Consider the following 18125-nt stretch of genomic DNA (forward strand, 5'->3'; position numbering starts at 1 on the left):
ACGCTATTTTCATATCCAAAATATCCACCAAAATCATTCGAACGGACTCGCAAAAGATGTCGAGCTCTCTTGTCATGTCGCTAAAGCTTGCTTGAAGCTTTTCAAGTACCATATCCTTTACTTTTTTAATATTTTTATCAGTTGAAAAGGTCGAAGGTCTTCCACAACGAGGCATGTCTTCAACAACCTCTCGACCGTCTTGTAAGGCTTTGCAACACTCGTGGGCCTGTGTTTTTGATAAAACAGAATCCCCGCTCCGTAAGCATTTTCCAACATTCGCAACAAAATTTGTATCTTGTTCGATATTTTTATCCATTGTAAAAATCGCAACACATTACTGAGGTGTACGGACTTAAGCAGCTGGTGTAAACAAACGGGTTGCCAGATCGCGCTCATATTTGGTAAAGTAATTAAGGACAAACCTACCAACTTAGCAAAATAATTTTTTTTGAAATTTCATTACAATTCCCGGGTGTTTTTTTGTCATAATGTAAATTGTTTCATAGGCTGCTCTTAATTACTTGCTCATCTATTTGCATTTGTATTTAAATTCCGATTTCTGCTCGTTTGCAATTACTGCAAAAGAAATATACGAAGCTTACTATTCTACCGTTATCACTATTTACTTCGGCTGTAAAGGGACTTCAAATGCCTAACGCCGCATAATAATAAAATGAATAAATTAAATTTTCCAAACGCGCACTAATTAAAAGCAATTAAAATGTGTTTACTTTTAAGTACCAATACATACATATGTACATATGTGGATTACCCGCAGATATTTTAATGAATTTCAAACGTCAATTTTTTTTTACCTTTGGAACAATGACGCCGCTGAACATCTATAATTTGCGAAAGCTTCATTGATTGATTCGTATATTATTAGATGAATGAACGAAGCTGAAAGAAGTGATGTTCTGTGGAGAGAGACGTGCTTGTCGTCTGATTTTGTCTATTCTAAAATTTTTGTGAAAGAACAAATTGAGGATATTATGTTCCAATTTTGAAAAGTATTTCGAGAGGCATGAAGTTGTACCTAAAACTTAGCGGAGTAACCTCTATAGTAAAATTTTTGAACTGATCTATGATCTCTATATTACATTGTTCTTGAGAAAATGTAGTTATTATAACGGTTGTCAAAAAAGGCTTGCGGTATTTTCGCTAGTTGGCGCTGAAAGCGCGTAGTTCTAGTTTTATTCGTCGCATCGGGTTATACCTTTTTGGAAAGCTCATTTCACGCGCTAACACGTGTTTGATTGATTGTCGTTTCCTTTAAGTCGTTCGTGAGTTATAGTGTCGCAAACATGGAGCAAAATAAAGAGAAAATACGGCATATTTTACAGTACTACTACGATAAAGCAAAAATGCATCTCAAGTCGCCAATAAAATTTGTGCAGTTTATGGACCCGATACAGTTTCCATTTCCACCGCACAACGATGGTTTCAAAGTTTTTGTTGTGGTGAAGAGGTGGTCGAAGATGCGCCACGCTCCGGAAGACCTGTCGTCGAAAATTGCGATAAAATCGCTGAATTGGTCGAAAGAGACCGGCATAGTAGCAGCCGTAGCATCGGTCAAGAGCTGGGCATGAGTCATCAAAAATTCATTTCAATTTCAAAAAAAAAATTCAATAAAAATGCCGCAAGACTTTTTTGACAACCCATTATAAAATATTTTCAATTCCAAAAATACCGCCCCGAGTTTGACCACTAAAAGCATTTGTTTCAGAAGTTTGATCGAAAAATGTTATACACATTTGAAATAAGAGGTAAACGTGGACGATATCTGTGTTTTTAATACTTTAGGAACTTACATAGTCATATTAATAATAATATTTTCAATAGGCTCGATTTTAAACTTCGATGTAGCCTATTTCGGTTTTGGAGGCTAATTAAAAAAAAACGCAGAATTTAAGTATTTTTTGGTTTGGTCCAATACCAAGTCGTAAGCAGTAAAAACATGATCCACAACTAGTCCCTGCTTGCATTCCATCAGATTTTTATTCTTTGGTTATGGTTATATTGTTCTAAGAGATAAGAGCGACTGCATGTTTGGTTCGTCGATCGTTAATTTGTTTTGCAACTATGCCCGTTTATATACCACCTAGTAGTAAACACATCCCTCATAAATCTGTTAATGGTGTGGCTCATTCGATATTTTATTTATGTCCGCAGCCAAGTATGTGGAATCAGATTTCATAAATTCACTTCCATAGTTAAGAGCTTAATTATACTCGTCCGCATGTAAATATCGCTGCAGAGATCGCTGAGCACGAGAATGACTCTGCTATTTGAATAAGTTCTAAACGCTCGGCGACCATTTGAATTTTTATTATTTTATATGAAATTCAGTTGGAACGCGATCAGCGTAGTGATCGGTGCGGCGTATCGGCTGAAGTGAATGAAATTATGGAAAGAACTTCAAACTCGTTGTAATTGCTCTTTTTGTTTTGCTACGCTCGGAAACCGAACACGTATGCCTAAAAAGTAAAAAAAATATAATTGTAAATAAAACAAATAAAGAATACTATTTGTATGCTGTAATATTCAAAGCCCTGAAAAAAGAAGAGTAGAAATATTATACAAAATAAGTGCAGAAAAAGCAACAAAATTAATATAAATTAATATTACGAGTATACAGCGGCTATATGCGTGTTGCAAACTCTGTTTCAGTGATATTTTTTTTAAGTGAATTTTTTTGTTGATTTGAAGTTGTGTTTTCCAAATTTTTTACAAGCGGTTATGTTGGTCTTGATAGCAAATCATATAGACAAATAAATTAGTAATGTAAATTCCAAAAAACAATATATTTATAAATAGTATATAGTTAAAGTACAGTGCACTCTTGTTAACACGAACAAATTAAAACTACTTTAAGTCATTTTTTTTAGTTATTAATTTTATCTGCTTTGCCCTAAACATGATATACAACTGTGATCAAATTGAAAGGTGAATATTGTCCATTTTATCTCCTTCAAAGTAATCCCCTCCCGCTGCAATACACTTATGTCAACGCCAGTCATCCTAGCACTTGAAAAAATCCTCCGTCATGATGGCCATCAGAGCCTTCTTCGATTCAGCTTTTATATCCTTAATTGAGTCAAAACGGTTTCAATATCTATAAAGTATCAAAGCACTTAAATACACGTTGAACATACATACTTGGATTTATGGGTTTACTTTAAATAAAACAGCACGTATCTGATAAGCCATTATGCACGCGGAAATTTTATTTATTGTACCTTGATATCTCGCCAATTAGCAACTAAAACGTCGCTGCATCTCATCTTATCTCTCAATTTTGCTATTTATTATACAGTTAATGGGCGTGGCGTTCAGCTAAGGTGTCATAAAAAACCCAAAAACATGCCAAAAAATATTTTGTTTGAAGATGAAAAATTCCGGCAATTTTAGATAATGCGTCAGATGTCAAATTTCCGTTCTAAAAATGTATAAAAATCCTCCACAATTTACCTCCACCAGCTCTCCTACATACATACATAAGTATGTATGCAAATACATACATATATGTATATGTGTAATGATTATCATTTATCGACGCAAGTGCAAATATGCGTCACGTAATCTAATCGCAGATGTCATTAATGTCGGGAAAAACGTAGTTCTGATAGTAAGACTCAACAACACGGTGTCGCGACCCGGCAGTCGTCTTCGCTGATGGCTTCTTCGAGCAGCAAACGCCGCTGCATTGCCTATTTATTGGCCTTATCTGTGTTTAAACACATTACTTTGTTAATGAATTATATTTATAATTGTCTCTAGAGTGTCATTAACTATGGACTCTGTAAATCCAATATTAGTACTACATTTTGTGCTCAAAAAATATTGCAAACAATAATAATTTGATAATATTTTAATGAAAGGAGAAGTGTTTATCATTATGTATTTAAACTAACATTTCCTATTTCAATAAAGTTAGAGGCGTTTAGAGAGTGAACTATAAACACTACTAGTCGTGTTTGTACCTTTCAAAACATTCATTGCATGTTAATTTTCGCTCTCAATGCAACTCTCTCAAGTGTACAGTTTCAATTAGTTTTAAACTCATATGGGATGAGGATTAGCACATGAACTGAAAAGTCCTTCAATGAATGAAAGTGCAGCTTTATCCTTCAACTCTATGGGAATCTATTCCAATATATTTATGTAGAGTTATGCATTTGTGGTGACGATTCTCCAACACTCCGTTATCCCTTCGATAGTGTAAGGCCTCGAAGTATTCATAGTATACCGGACTTAACACTGTAGAATTTTCAAAAAATCTTTAATTTTTTTCGCTTAAAATATACTTTACAGTTGTTACAAGAAAAAATTATTAATTTCGGCCGCACCGAAGCTATAATACCCTTCACCATTACAAAAGGTGCCTTACAAGAACTTTATTTCGACCGTTCAGTTTGTATCGCATCTACATACTTACATATGTACATAAGTACGTATGTATATACTACAGTGGTCGGATATCGGCCGTTACAACAAATAAGCAAGCTACTTGGTGAGGAAAAGATGTGCGCGAATATCAGATCGATATCTTAAAAACTGATGGACGAATTCGTAGATACATATACAAACAGACAAGTAGACACACAAGGCCAAATCAACTTAGCTTATAATGCTAATCATTTATACTTATGTATATATACTTACATACATATGTATATAAGTATTTTAAAGAGTTTGTGATGTTTCCTTCTGTGTGTTACAAATTTCGTGGCAAACTTAATAAAATAAATTTTAAGGAAATTAAAAATGGAATTGTATTCACTTTAACCCTTAAACGCCAGGCGGTTCTTCCAGGAACCAACCGCTACTTTTGTAAAATTTTCATGTATGAACATGCATTTTTAAATATAACATCACGTCACATGTTGCTTTGATATCTCCGTCATCTTTTAGCTCAGTCGCCACTTGTGTGTGTGAGCTTTGCAGTCATTTACGTTTTGACTTGAGTGAGAGTGCATCGAAAAAATAATTTCAAGGAAAATTTTGTATTTTCAAGTGACTAATATGAAAGTAATAATAATTAATTAAAATAAATTTTATTAGTGCTGAATATTTGGAGTTTTCATCGTTATTACAATTTAATTTGATGTGTAAGGGTTGGTAAAACGTTTACAAATTTAAATTCTTTGAAATAAAACTTTAACCGTCCCTTCAGGAACCATCAAGTGCTCAAACATCCCAATTGTTCATCACGTACGCAAATTTATTGCATAAAATGTGGTACGTAGGTTGCTATATATATGTACATACATATTTCTGGCCTAATAATGTAAATAGGCATATTTATCAACGAAAATGTTTTTTTTTTTAAATTTTTTTTTTTGTCGATTGCTGTTTTGTTTCGGGCTCATACGCATAGATCCATGATTCGTCACCTGTGACGATCTTATAAACGTCTTTTGAAGCACCGCGATCGTGTTTTTTCAGCATTTCTTTACACCAATCCATACGAGTCTTTTTTTGAGCGATTGTCAAATTGTGCGGGATCCAACGAGAACAAACCTTTTTTACGGCCGAATGTATGCTGGTGGGAGAAATGCATAGGCATGCTTCTATCTGAAGCCATGTTACATGACGGTCTTGCATTATCAGTTCACGTACGGCATCGATGTTTTCTGGCACAACGGCTGTTTTTGGACGACCTTCACGGAATTCGTCTTTGAGCGAGCGTCGGCCACGATTGAATTCGTTGTACCAGTTTTTCACAGTGCTATAGGGTGGTGCTTCATAGCCATACAAAGATTTTAGTTCATCGATGCACTCTTGTCGTGATAATCCACGTCGAAAGTTGTGAAAAATGATCGCACGAAAATGTTCACGAGTTAATTCAATTTTTTGGCCGAGATGAATTTTTTAATTCCCTGTAAATAAAACAATTCACGATTAAATGACAAAACGTTCTGAGTGATATTATGCTAAAAAATGTCAAACTTTCCAATGGAAATGTCAGATTGCACCTGGCAACACTTAGTGTTGCCCTAGGCTAGAATATATATAGCAGCCCTCGTATATCTGTTTGTTTATCGTCACTGCAAAATTGTTTTCTGTATTTCTATACAAACTAATGCATCTTTCATCAGTTTAATAATAATTTTGATGAGATTTCAATAAAATATGGATTTTTGTAAAAATATGTACTTAAAATGAGCACCACTCCTCAAAGGACCAACCAATAAAACAACCTGTAAAATATAAAAGAATGATTTTTGAGAAAAATCGTAGAACAAATGTTGTTTGTAAATGAAAATTATCATACATAAGTATGTACATATCAAAATTTTGAATGAATCGGAATGATCAGGCTTTTAAAGGTTAAACGTATATGGTACATCCGGCAAAGTTATAACCTTATTTAAAAGAGTTTTTTTTTTCAAAACTACTTTTTCCAATTGGCGAGATAAATAGCTTTGACTATCCGATCGACTTCAAATTGTGATATTACCTTTAGAATAGGATTTTATCAAAACTTTTTTATGGCCAGTTTATTATGAAATTTTCGAATCAATATTTTCAAATTTCCTATTTTATTTGGTCCCAGGATGACAATTGCGTAAGAAAATGTTTATGCGACAAGTGAAAATTTTATAGTTTTGATAACATATCCTGGTTTTAGTATAAATAGGCATAATTCAGCGAAAAGCGGTGCAAAATATAAAAATAAACGGCAACTCTGCAGCAAAAGCGAAATTATATGAATTGAAGACAACAAAATAAACAAAATTGAAAGCACGTGTGACTTTATCAGCCGGTAAATGGATTCCACAAACGAGGTGAGTATAAAGGTGGGAGAGACCGAAACGCGCTCAATTTACTCACTATGGTGAAAAAATTATAATTCTTGTGTTCAATTTTTTATTTATGTTCTCTGGTTGAGTGGCAAGCAATGTATGTATGTACATATATATTTACAAAAATATTTGCCTTAATGCAGGCGCAAGTATCCGCGCATTATCGATACAAACATTCAATGTTACGAAATAATTGAATAGATATTGGCAGTGATAGTGAACCACTCATGTAGAATATTCGCGCGTATAACATCTTCAATTGTTTCCGTCTAATACTTTGAAGTGTACAGAGCACTCAGTCGTTTGGCGAACTAGTGAGAGAATTAGCGCGGTATTGTGTAGCATTTCTGCTTGGAAATGTTGTTACAAGATTGACTTTCGCGAATTCATTATTCATTGAATGGTGATTCGCTCATAATACCAGAAACAGTTGGCCAAACTATCGTGTTACGTGGGTTTCCATGAAGAAGTTATAACATTGTTTAGTGACGCGCTAATTGTGTGTTTACGCGTTTAGGGTTGCCAAGTGTCCAACAGTTTCAGTTAATAATGGCAAACAGGCCACGGGTGAAATATAGCCAAACAAGCACACATGAAGTGAGTTCAGAAAAAACAAATATATAATTCAACATTAAATAACAATAAACGTGTAACTAAATTGGAATTAGAGGAGAGAAGCTTTTCAAAAAAGTTGATTAGATGTCATTCATCAGAAAATGGTTCGGAGTTTATTTAAAATTTTGAGAGAAAGCTTGAGCCTTTTAAGAAAAAGATACGTTATATAGCTAAAATAGCACATTAAAGATTTCCCATGAGCTCCATTTCTTCTGATTTTGAAATTGCAAACTTAGTTCAAGATATCTAAGGAAGCTGTAATTAAATCTACACCACTATATACATATGTATATATTATAATTCTTCCAATGTACAATTTTCAAAATTTTATTTAAACACACCACCAACGTAACAGTATCGAATCATGGCAACTCCATCCAAATTTTGTTTGCGCATGTCTTCTACAGCAAGGCAAATGTGTGGAACATAAATAACAGCTGTTTCGTGTTTACAAGAAAGTAAATAATAGTATACTTTTAGGATGTACGTGTGCGAACTGAGCAATCCAACAGCCGTTGGGCTAAAATCAAAAAGAATTGCATGTCACCATGGTATAAAAAGGTGAGTATGTGGCGTGGCAAAAGTTTAACCCTTAAAATATCACGTATTTTTATATATTATATTTAAATTACCGTTTATTAGGTATCCGTGGAGCCCACAATGTTCCTGTACATGTTTGCCTTCATGATTACGTCCGTGGTCGAACAGGACTTTTTCGTACAGAAGGCGTGTCGCGTCAATAATAATTTTACCGATGAAATCTGTTCGAACATTCAGGCGGATGAGAACGCCATATATAAAAAACAAGTGCAGGTAATTAATCAATATTCAGTCAAATACGAAAAACCTTAAACAAATTAAGCAATAAATAAAAAAAAATATATATAAATAAATTAAAACAGTAAAAACAATTCCATAATATGTAATATGCATAATTCATTAAATTTTTTATTTTATTAAAGAATTAAAATTAATTATAATTAAATTAAAATAAAATAAAATTTTCGAAATTAAATTAAATCTTATCTCAAACGGAAAAATAAAAATAGAAAATAATATATTTATTTAATGAAATATAATTGGGAAACAATGAAATTAGAAATATGAAAAATAAATAAAATTATTGATTCGGTTAGAATAAACAAAATTAACTGTAAAAATTACAATCCAGTTTCTTTTTTAAATAAAAATATTTCCAGATCACAACCGCGAAATTCCATCAAATAGAGGCGATTTCAGCACATGTTTTCCCTATTATATTGGCGCTCTTTATTGGTTCCTTCTCCGATCGGCGCGGTCGCAAATTTCCGCTGCTCATGGGTCTCACCGGCAAACTAATCTACTCGGTTATGATTGTTGTGAATGCACGAATGAAGACTTGGCCATTGGAGTACGTCATTTACACAGCCACACTACCGTCGGCGCTAACGGGTGCGGACGTCGCCATATTCGCCTCATGCTTCGCTTACATCTCGGACATTTCGACACTGAAGAACCGTACACTTCGTGTAACCATACTGGACGTCTGCTATTTGAGCGCTATGCCAACGGGTGTGGCATTAGGTGAGATTTTAGTGAAATCGGTGTGTAGGGTATAGAGTTTTTGTACAAATATTAGGGCATTTTCAGGTTCGTACCTCTTTTACAATGCATTTAATAACTCGTATGCGGACATGTTTACGGTGAATGCCGCATTATTGGCGCTTGCCATAATTTATACCGTATTTGCGCTCAAGGTAAGTTGCTGTTATTGTTAAGGGGTTGAGTGTGCTTTGAGTAATAGTGGAACAATTTTAGTGGCAAACTACCGCTAAGCAACGTTCGCTGCGCGAGCTCGGCTGTTGCGGTTTCTTTCCGGATTTCTTCGATAAAGAACATGTAAAGGACTCTTTTACTGTTTTGATCAAGAAACGACCTGGTCATCGACGTCCGTTCCTCATCATTTTACTGATCGCTATGGCTTTGTATACATTCCAGCGAGACGAGAACCAGTACTTATATCTATACACCATTTTCAAATTCAAATGGAATGTCGATGTGTACAGCACATTCAAAACATTCAAGTCCACCGCCTACGTCGTTGCCATGTTGGTGGCGGTGCCGTTGATGAATAAAGGGTTCCATTGGAAGGATACGGTGTGTGCGCCTGTGTTGATCAAATTACTTGAGTACTAAGTGTTTTTTCGATTTCTTCTTGCAGACCATCATCTTCATCGGCGCTTGGGCGCACGCAATTGCTCGTCTCTTTTACTACTTCGCACAGACTGGCACATTTTTCTATGTGGGCGCGCTAATTTGTAGTTTGGGGCCCATAGTGGGTCCAATGATTCGTGCGATGACCTCAAAAATTGTGCCCCAATCCGAGCGTGGCAAGGTCTTCGCTCTGCTCGCTGTTTGCGATAATGCCGTACCCTTCATCAGCGGTGTCTTTTATTCCCAGGTCTATCGCGCTACCTTAAATGACGATGGCCAGGGTGGTCAGGGTGTTTTCCTACTGACTATTGCCACACAGCTAGCCGTCTTCGTACTGATACTGTACGTGTATCTAAATATTCTTTCTTTTGATAACATGTTCATTTCTTCGATTTTTTCTTTTTTCAATTCTTAGCGCTATTCATATCATCCTTGGTGAACAATCTCTAGCCGTGCCGGAAATTAGCGAAAAAGAATCTCAACTCATACATGAGAATGAAGCTAACCCCGCGTCCAAGAATGCTGCCAGTGCTATTGAGCCCGTTCAAGTGCCTGCAATAAGCGCAAATATTGCAGAGAAGGATCTTTCGACGAAAGCCGAGAGTGCGTAACCAAAGCAAGTTTACATCTGACCGAGTGCTGCCACGCCAATAAGTTCTTCAAATTACATGCTTATATGTATATGTACATATGTATGTATATGGGAAATCCTTTATTCTGTTATAACAGCAACAATAACATGGGAGCGAAGTATCGTAGAAGTTAAGTTTATTGTACAATATAATTATTAGTTATACTAAGACTATAAACATATATTTATAAGAAAAGTTTTGAGATAAAATAAATATAGACACATTTCGGAACGAATAACCGATGCATTAAGTAATTATTGATAATATCGAGAGGTTCATTTATAATTTCTATGGAGAGAATTTGCATCGCAAGGCAATAATGGCACTTCATGAAATGGATTCACATCACTAAGTCAATATTGGCAATTCTATGAGCAATGGAGAATCCTTAGTTGCTAGGATTTTGAAAAAATCACTCTTGTTGGGAAGTAATAGGACTGAGTCGATTTAAAAAAATTTATTGAACCAATCGTTACAATTCTTTAAAAAATTTCAAAATAGTCTCTTTCTGCGTCGATGTAGCGCTACAAGCGCGATTTCCAAGCACCGAAGGCGTTACTGAAGGTATTCTCGGGAATAGCCTTCAGAGCCGAGGTGCATGCTGCTTGGATCCCCTCTGTCGTCTCAAAATGCTTGCCTTTCATCGGACTTTTCAGGCAAGGAAACAAAAAAAAATCGGGGGCCACATCTGGGGTGTTGGGTAGCTGCGGGAAGCGTTGAGATGCAGGTCTTGGTTAGTTAGCTGTTCACAAGAAAGGCGGTGGAGCCGGGGCGTAGTCGTGGTGTAACTTCCAATCGGCTGCGATGTCTTGTTGGACCCGATTGACCTCTAGTTTGAGTCTTTTGAGGACATCCACGTACAACTTAACGTTGACGGTTCGTCCAGAAGGTACAAATTCATGGTGGATGATGCCTTTGATGTCAAAAAAGAAAATGAGCATCGTTTTCACCGCCCTCCAAAAATCTCTGATGCCACCGAAACACACCACTTCTTGCTAAAGCAACAACTGGATAAGCCTGCTTGATCATATCAAACGTCTCTGTCGCAAATTTACTGAGTTAGAATTTAATCGCGTATCTCTGCTCTAACTAACGCCGCATTTTTGGATTGCACCACTCACAGAAACACGTCGCGCGAAAATGTTTGTCCTGGCTCTCCAGGTGCTCGGAGACAACTAACCAGTTCGTTCGTTAGCTAGGAGCGCTCTCTACCGAATCCAGCCGGTGCGCGCACGTTCCGAAGTAAAACAAAAAACAACTCCTGTAATACTTCTTCGAAAAGGGAACCGCCTATACATATTTATTCATTGTTTTACTTTCGAGTGCAGAAAAGATTGTTTCTTTTATTCGAATTCTCGATCCAGCGACAACTGGCCACACAGCAGAATGACTTCAAAATGAATGTTTTAATTTAGTTACAAAATATATTCAAATGAAATTACAATTTTTAAATATGGAAAATACACAAACACAAATGGAATACATGGACATCATTGGAGAGAGAGTCTCATTTATTCTTCGACAAAGTGCGCTGCTTCTCCGCATGTTCCACAACCTTGTCATCCACATACAGTCCTTTGCGTCGGCGCACGCTGTCCATGTATACTTTGGCACGGTTCGCTGAGTCTGCCTTCTCGCCATAATGTGCAATCTCCTCCTCGGTGGTCGGTACCCAGAACGGATCAATGTTGATTACCTAAAACGAGAGTTGAATGTAAACTGTGTGTGTGTGGGCTTGGTATTAAACGTTTCTAAGCTAGAATGGGATTAAGTGAAAATCTGCAATGATGCTGGCATTGTGTGGCATGTGGCGCAAAGGTGATTGGCAATGGTAATGGTAATGCCCTGCAATGTTGAAAGCGATAAATGAATGAAAAAAGAAACTATATTGCAGTGAAGTTGCAAGAGAGCCGGTGCAAGTGCCAGCAGATGTAACGGTGGTTGATGTTGGCCGCCTAGTGACATGTTGCACGTACAGCAAAACGTCATTTCCTTTGGCTGCAGCCAAGCTAATGCCTGTTTGTGTGTGTCTTTCACGCTGAAGTGGCACTTCTCGGCCACATTTTCATGTTCGAACTCTTCACGCTTCATTGAATTGCTTTGTCAAAGGCTCTTAGCGCTCAAGTGTCCTTTATGCATTTTCTTGTGGGTGCTTAGTTGTACGCAGTGCCGAAGAGTGTGAATTTGCGTGTCATTACACACGCACACATATTTACACGCGGACACCTTCATTGCCGCCTGTGACGCTTTCAAGTGTTCGTCTTTCGATTTTCATCGAATTTACGTGATTTTCGTAAATTTCCAAGGATACTGCATCACCTTGCCCTGCGTCGTCGGCACCTTTCCAGCTGTGTGCGCCGTTCGCCACGCTCGATTGTTTTCGACACATTGCCATTGTCGTCCTTTATTACGCTGCGCCGTTGCCGTCTGCTTGCGTGCCTGCGTGTGTGTATGTGGCGTTAAGGTCCTTTGTGCGTTTCAAGTGTCCTGCGTGCGGAAATGCTTAGCAATGACGCCGAAACGAATTCAATTTCTTGTGATGTTTGCAAAATTGCATGCACGGGTGGGTGTACCATGAATGGCGACTATGTGTTGGTTAGTGGACCATAGGCGGTCTCCAGAGTACAGCTTCAATGGAGTGCGCTGCGTTGGTCGCGCGGTGAGCGAGCGAATTTTCACAGTTGCTCTCGATAGGACACGACAGGATAAACAGCTTATCTCGTGTGAATGAGCACCGCAACGCTTTCTATGTGTGTGTGTTGCATGCTCGGCTAGGTGATAGCGCAGACATAAATTCATCTATGAAAGCAGGTGAGTTGGCACTTTTAGGAGCCATCAACTTTGTTGTTTCTTTTTTTTTTTTTGCTGAGTGGCATAAAGGTGTGATTTTCGATTGATTGATGAACTTATTGTGGCAGCAACAGCAAGTCGCCGCAGGAGATCCATCATAAGTGCGCAAAACGGGCATTCAGAGAAAATGAATTGTCATTCACTTAGCAGACAAGATAAAAATGTAAATTTTCATAAATCAAAATGAAAAGATGCTAAAAGCGTATTGTCGCGTTTTCAAGGTTTTACATTCACCAGCAGCTTCTCAATGTGCTCAATGAAGAGCATGTGTATTGGTTCCCTTTTTTTCTTCTTGAACTTGCTAATATATTTTAAGGGTTTACCATAAGCTCATTGATTTGGAATTTTTTTTTAATTAGGTTATTTGAGACAAATAATTTATTTGAGAAAATATGGTCGCTATACTACTGCCAGAATTTGGTAGAGCATTAAATGTATCTCAAGCTTACGACTTGTGCTCGCACGTGGTTTTAACAGACACATGTGATTGTAATGGTTTTATTTTATATAAATTTACTCCAATGGTTTAATTTTTATGGGAACCGGAGCCTTAGTCTTGGCTTTCTTGATTTTTTTTTACCCTTTCATTGGTATTCTAGCCGATCTTAACACTAGATCCGGACAGACAGACAGACGACAACAATTGCTGACTTTTCGAGCGACTTTTTAGAAATAGTTTTTTATTCTATGATTCTCGGAAAAAATCTTTAAAAATCAAAGCAGTTGTCAAAAAGTTCTATGATCCGAAACAGTTGAACTGTGATTTGCTTTTAATTCAGAAATAAGATTTGAATGAGAAGATAAGAGTGTGAAATCGACATAACTGAAAGAAGACTAGATAATGTTCCATGTTCCTTGCTCAGCTTTATTTCAAGGTTTCACACATTTATTGCACATAGTTTGAGTAATCGGTAAAAACAAGTCGCGGATAATATAATCTACTTATTTCAATTCATTTAAAGGGATATTCTGGTCTAAGATTTTGAAAAAATCGATTTTGATTTGCATATTTTGAAAATTTAGACTTTCAATAATATGACCATGGAAGGATTTTTCAAAATTCGACTTATGTTCGGAGATACAGCCGATTTTGCGACGTGGCGTCCGTGATCACTAGAATTGTCTCCTAAACTTTAAACGCGTTTTTCTCGAAACTACTTTTTTTGAGGTGGTTGACATGATATCTCAAGTTCTACTGAACCGATTTCTTTGAAATTTGGTATATATCCTCTTTATACAATGCTCTATTGTGTCTGTGTTAGATTTCCAAAAATTTTGATTTGAAGTATTTTTAAAAAATTCGAAAAGGTCGAAAAAATCGAGTAAAAAAAATTTTTTTCCAAGTCGACGCCATTTTGTTATTATTATTTTTTTTTTTTTAAATAATCAACCCGATAACGACATCCTTACTAATGAAGAATCTTCTTGCTTTTTGTGTTTTAGATCTCTACAAGGGTTGAAATCACGTCAACCAGGTCGCACCGTTTTTTTTAAAGCCCCCACTCCACCGGTCCGTATCTCAATGAATTTTAGTTTTTTTTTCTTGCAATTTTTTTTTATAAAAAAATGGATAGTAAAAATGTTTTTCATTTTTTTTTTTATCTTAGTTTAAAAAATGCCTAAAATTCATGCGTCTAGACCAGAATACTCCCTTAACAGCGACATCCTCAAAAAACGTAAACTTTCGTCTACATTTGATAGCAGAGAGTCTAGTGTCAGAAAAACATCGATGCAAAACTTCCAAAGACGCAAAAAATGCTACTTGAAGGGTTCAATGTGGTCAACATCCAACGGTTGTAATGGTTTGATGATGATTCTAATGTAAAAAAGGGGTAAAAACCTCTCAGCAGTGGCTTAAAAGCAGAAAAGCGGATGTCTGGAAGTTCAGATTTGAATCCATTGGATTGCAGTTTGTGTACTCTGTTAGAGAGCATGGTCTGTTATATCCGCCACAGAAATTTGAAATGTCCCAAAAGATCTTTCGTTCGAGCATTGTCGTCAATACCAATAGAAAATGTACGTGCTGCTTCAAGCCGAATCGTTTCCGAATGTCCGAAACGTTTGAGAGCTTGTGTGAAAGCAGAAGCTGATCATTTCTAATAAAATTTTGAACATCACTCACTTAATATTTGCATTATTAAATAAAATTAACTTCATTAATTTTTTTCAAACAAAATTGAACTTGAGTGGCAGGCTTCAACTTATTTAAGTATTGAATAACTTCCAAGAACGAACTAAGTCCTCAAATATTTATGTATTCAATAAAAATATAAACTCAATTAATTAGGTGAGAAGCAATACCCTATTTCAACTTAATAATAAATATCAGAGCTTAACTAAAATTACGCCAATAAAGAAGAAGAAGAACTAAAATTCATAGAAATCCGCAAAGCGAAACCCAAATATATCTACAAATCAATGTAAGATAAGCATTGATTGACATCAACACCAGCTTATCCTAATCAGACACTTCATACACACACACAACTGTACACAGGCACTCACACATCCCCACCGACCTGTCAGCGAGTAAAAGGTAAAAGAGCAGCGAAGCAACAAAACGAAGACAACCTTTCGAGTTTAGGTGAAATTGAGTAAGGGATTTTAACTGCTGCGCAATTTCGTCGAAGTTCGAACACACCTTCGAACGAGCAGGGGTACCATCCGGGTATGCCGTCATTGGGGCCACTTGGTTGCCTGCGGGCACCACCACCAGCTGGCATCACATAGCGACTGATCATTATCTGCCAACACTTTTGCTTGTTTATCACACCAAAAATCACTTGAAGGGAGTAGTAGATGCCATGCAAGCAACAGCGAAAAAAACTCGACAACAACAACAAAGACAACAATGAGATCAGCCAATTGAGGATGCATACGAGAAAATGATGAACCGTGACAGGGCACAATGACGAGCGTTGGGATAACACGTAATTCAACTAAAATTATGCACACACACATTTATATATACATATGTACACATGTATGTGGGCATATGTATGTATGTAAGTGTTTGTTTGCGAAAAGGATATTCTAAAGGGGAGAAACTGAAATGAGCATGAGTAGGTGATCAAGTGGCTCGTAAATATTCATAAATTTCGACAAGTCGTGATTGTTATACGAGGTTTCATTATAATGCCTTAACAACAAAAACAACAACATATGTATGCATTTATATAGACCTTTATGGTATTTACATATATACTCGTATTACTAGGGTGAACCTAAGTTCTTCTGTTACTCGAATAGGTTAACTTCATGCAGCATCAAATTGAAATCGAACCATTTCTGAAGCGAATGGTACAGGAGACGAAAAGCGGATCAAATACGACAATAATGTGCAAAAAAAGATCATGGTCCAAGCGTGGTGAAGCGCAACAAATGATCGCAAAGCCAGGATTGACGCCTCGATAGGTTATGCTGAGTGTTTGGTAGAATCATCCACTATGCGCTGCTCCAGCCTGGTCGAACGATTGATTCTAGATTTTACTGTCAAAAACTGATGAGATTGAAGAAAGCAATCGACAAAACGGCCAGAACTGATCAACAAAAAGAACTTCGCTTTCGGGACAACGCTACACCACACAAATCCTTGAAGACTCGGCAAAAATTGGGAGAACTTGGCTGGGAAGTCTTAATGCATCCGCCATATAGCCCTGACCTTGCACCATCGGACTACCATTTGTTTCCACCAAAGCAGAACTGCCTTAATGGAGTAAAGTTGGCTTCAAAAAAGCCTGTGAAAATAACTTGTCGCAGTTTTTCGTAGAGAAACCAGAAGGTAAGTTGAGGTTTGATTAGGAATACGAAAATACTTTTTCGACTTCCCAATATTTGCGGTGGATACCCTGAAGTACGCAAAGTTTTTTTCTGTTACCTTGTGGTTCTCTCCTTATTTCTTAGAAAATAAGGAAACCGATCGGTATGCCAAATTTCTAATTCTTTCATAGGATGGTATCTCCTTAACTATATCTCTCAAAGCTTTCAGGTCCTCAAAGATCGGTAGATTTTAAAGCACTGTAGATTGGTAAAAAAAAACTTTGAAGCCAAAACCTGAGGCTTCCATGAGGGTAGAACTACATAATCGGAACGGATACAGATTTATACATTATACAATCTTGGATTGACATATCTGCAGTGTTCCCAACTTTAATTCTGGAGATTTTTTGTACAACTACAGCGACAAGAACAAAAGTTTTATTTTCTCTTTTTTGTCTTCCAAGCAACACGATGCCAATTATGTGAGATCTCTGCCTAATTTGTCTTCGTTCCTAAGGTGAGAATATTAGAATGTTATTAGAACCGTCTAACAGCAGATTAACCACCTGCATGTCACATGACTGCTTCGAAGACCAGTAACATTTTCATAACTGAGGCTTTTCGAATATCCACTTGTGTAGAGTGTGAAATGTTGCATAAAACCTAATTTCTCTGAAAAAATAGTAAATAAAAACAAAACGAAAATCGCCGCGTGATGTCTTAAGAGCACACGCGCTGGACACATGACATGTGTTTGACGTAGGAAGCAAGCATACACAATGAGTTGGAGTATGCATATTAAAAATACAACAGCAACAGCAACAACAACCGAAAGCAGTTGAAGCAGCAAACAAACGACGTGACCGGGCGAGAGATTATGTGCAGAGGATCGGCAACAGGTCCAACAAAAACAGAAATAAAAACAAAAACTGAAGCACATATGCATATACATAGATAAGTATGACGCTTTAAGAGGATGAGGCAAGTGTGTCCTTCACGAGTGCAACAACAACCAACGGCAAACAATGCAAACCAACATTAAGAGGATTGCAAACACGAGAATATAATACGCATGAGTGTATGTGTGTGTGCGTGTGTTCCAATCTGTACAACTTGAGCGATCGTAAAAGATATGCATGCGCAAGATGACTGTGTCCGGCGGTTCGGGGTACGGGCGCAGAGGGCTGCCACCACCATCGCCGCCGGCTTTCAGGCTCAATTTACGCGGTTAGCTACCGGGCTACGCACGGTCAAGAGCGTGGAGATC

At 37.0% G+C, this 18125-nt stretch overlaps 2 protein-coding genes across 7 annotated transcripts in view; one reads left to right on the forward strand and one right to left on the reverse strand.

Annotated features, from left to right (window-relative positions):
• The first annotated feature begins 2363 nt into the window (after positions 1–2363).
• Positions 2364–10499, forward strand: LOC120776409 (proton-coupled folate transporter). Of its 6 annotated transcripts, XM_040107036.1 has the most exons (10): positions 2364–2484; positions 6560–6571; positions 6635–6791; positions 7905–7985; positions 8067–8237; positions 8624–8987; positions 9054–9160; positions 9222–9560; positions 9625–9959; positions 10033–10499. In XM_040107036.1, the coding sequence occupies exons 3-10, from the start codon at positions 6774–6776 to the stop codon at positions 10226–10228; spliced, it is 1611 nt and encodes a 536-aa protein (XP_039962970.1). In that variant the 5' UTR covers positions 2364–2484; positions 6560–6571; positions 6635–6773; the 3' UTR covers positions 10229–10499. The 6 variants fall into 6 exon arrangements, with proteins under 6 accessions (XP_039962970.1, XP_039962969.1, XP_039962971.1 ...); XM_040107035.1 differs by lacking the exon at positions 6560–6571; XM_040107037.1 differs by lacking the exon at positions 6560–6571 and having other exon boundaries at positions 6644–6791.
• Positions 10500–11636: 1137 nt separating this feature from the next.
• Positions 11637–18125, reverse strand: part of LOC120777079 (elongation factor-like GTPase 1) — a 181599-nt gene continuing 175110 nt past the window's right edge. The window contains exon 9 of the mRNA XM_040108208.1: positions 11637–11945. Coding sequence (XP_039964142.1) covers positions 11757–11945 — 189 coding nt within the window. The 3' untranslated portion in view covers positions 11637–11756. The remainder of the gene's footprint in view (positions 11946–18125) is intronic.

Source organism: Bactrocera tryoni, chromosome 5 (assembly GCF_016617805.1).
Source record: "Bactrocera tryoni isolate S06 chromosome 5, CSIRO_BtryS06_freeze2, whole genome shotgun sequence".
Taxonomy (NCBI): domain Eukaryota; kingdom Metazoa; phylum Arthropoda; class Insecta; order Diptera; family Tephritidae; genus Bactrocera; species Bactrocera tryoni.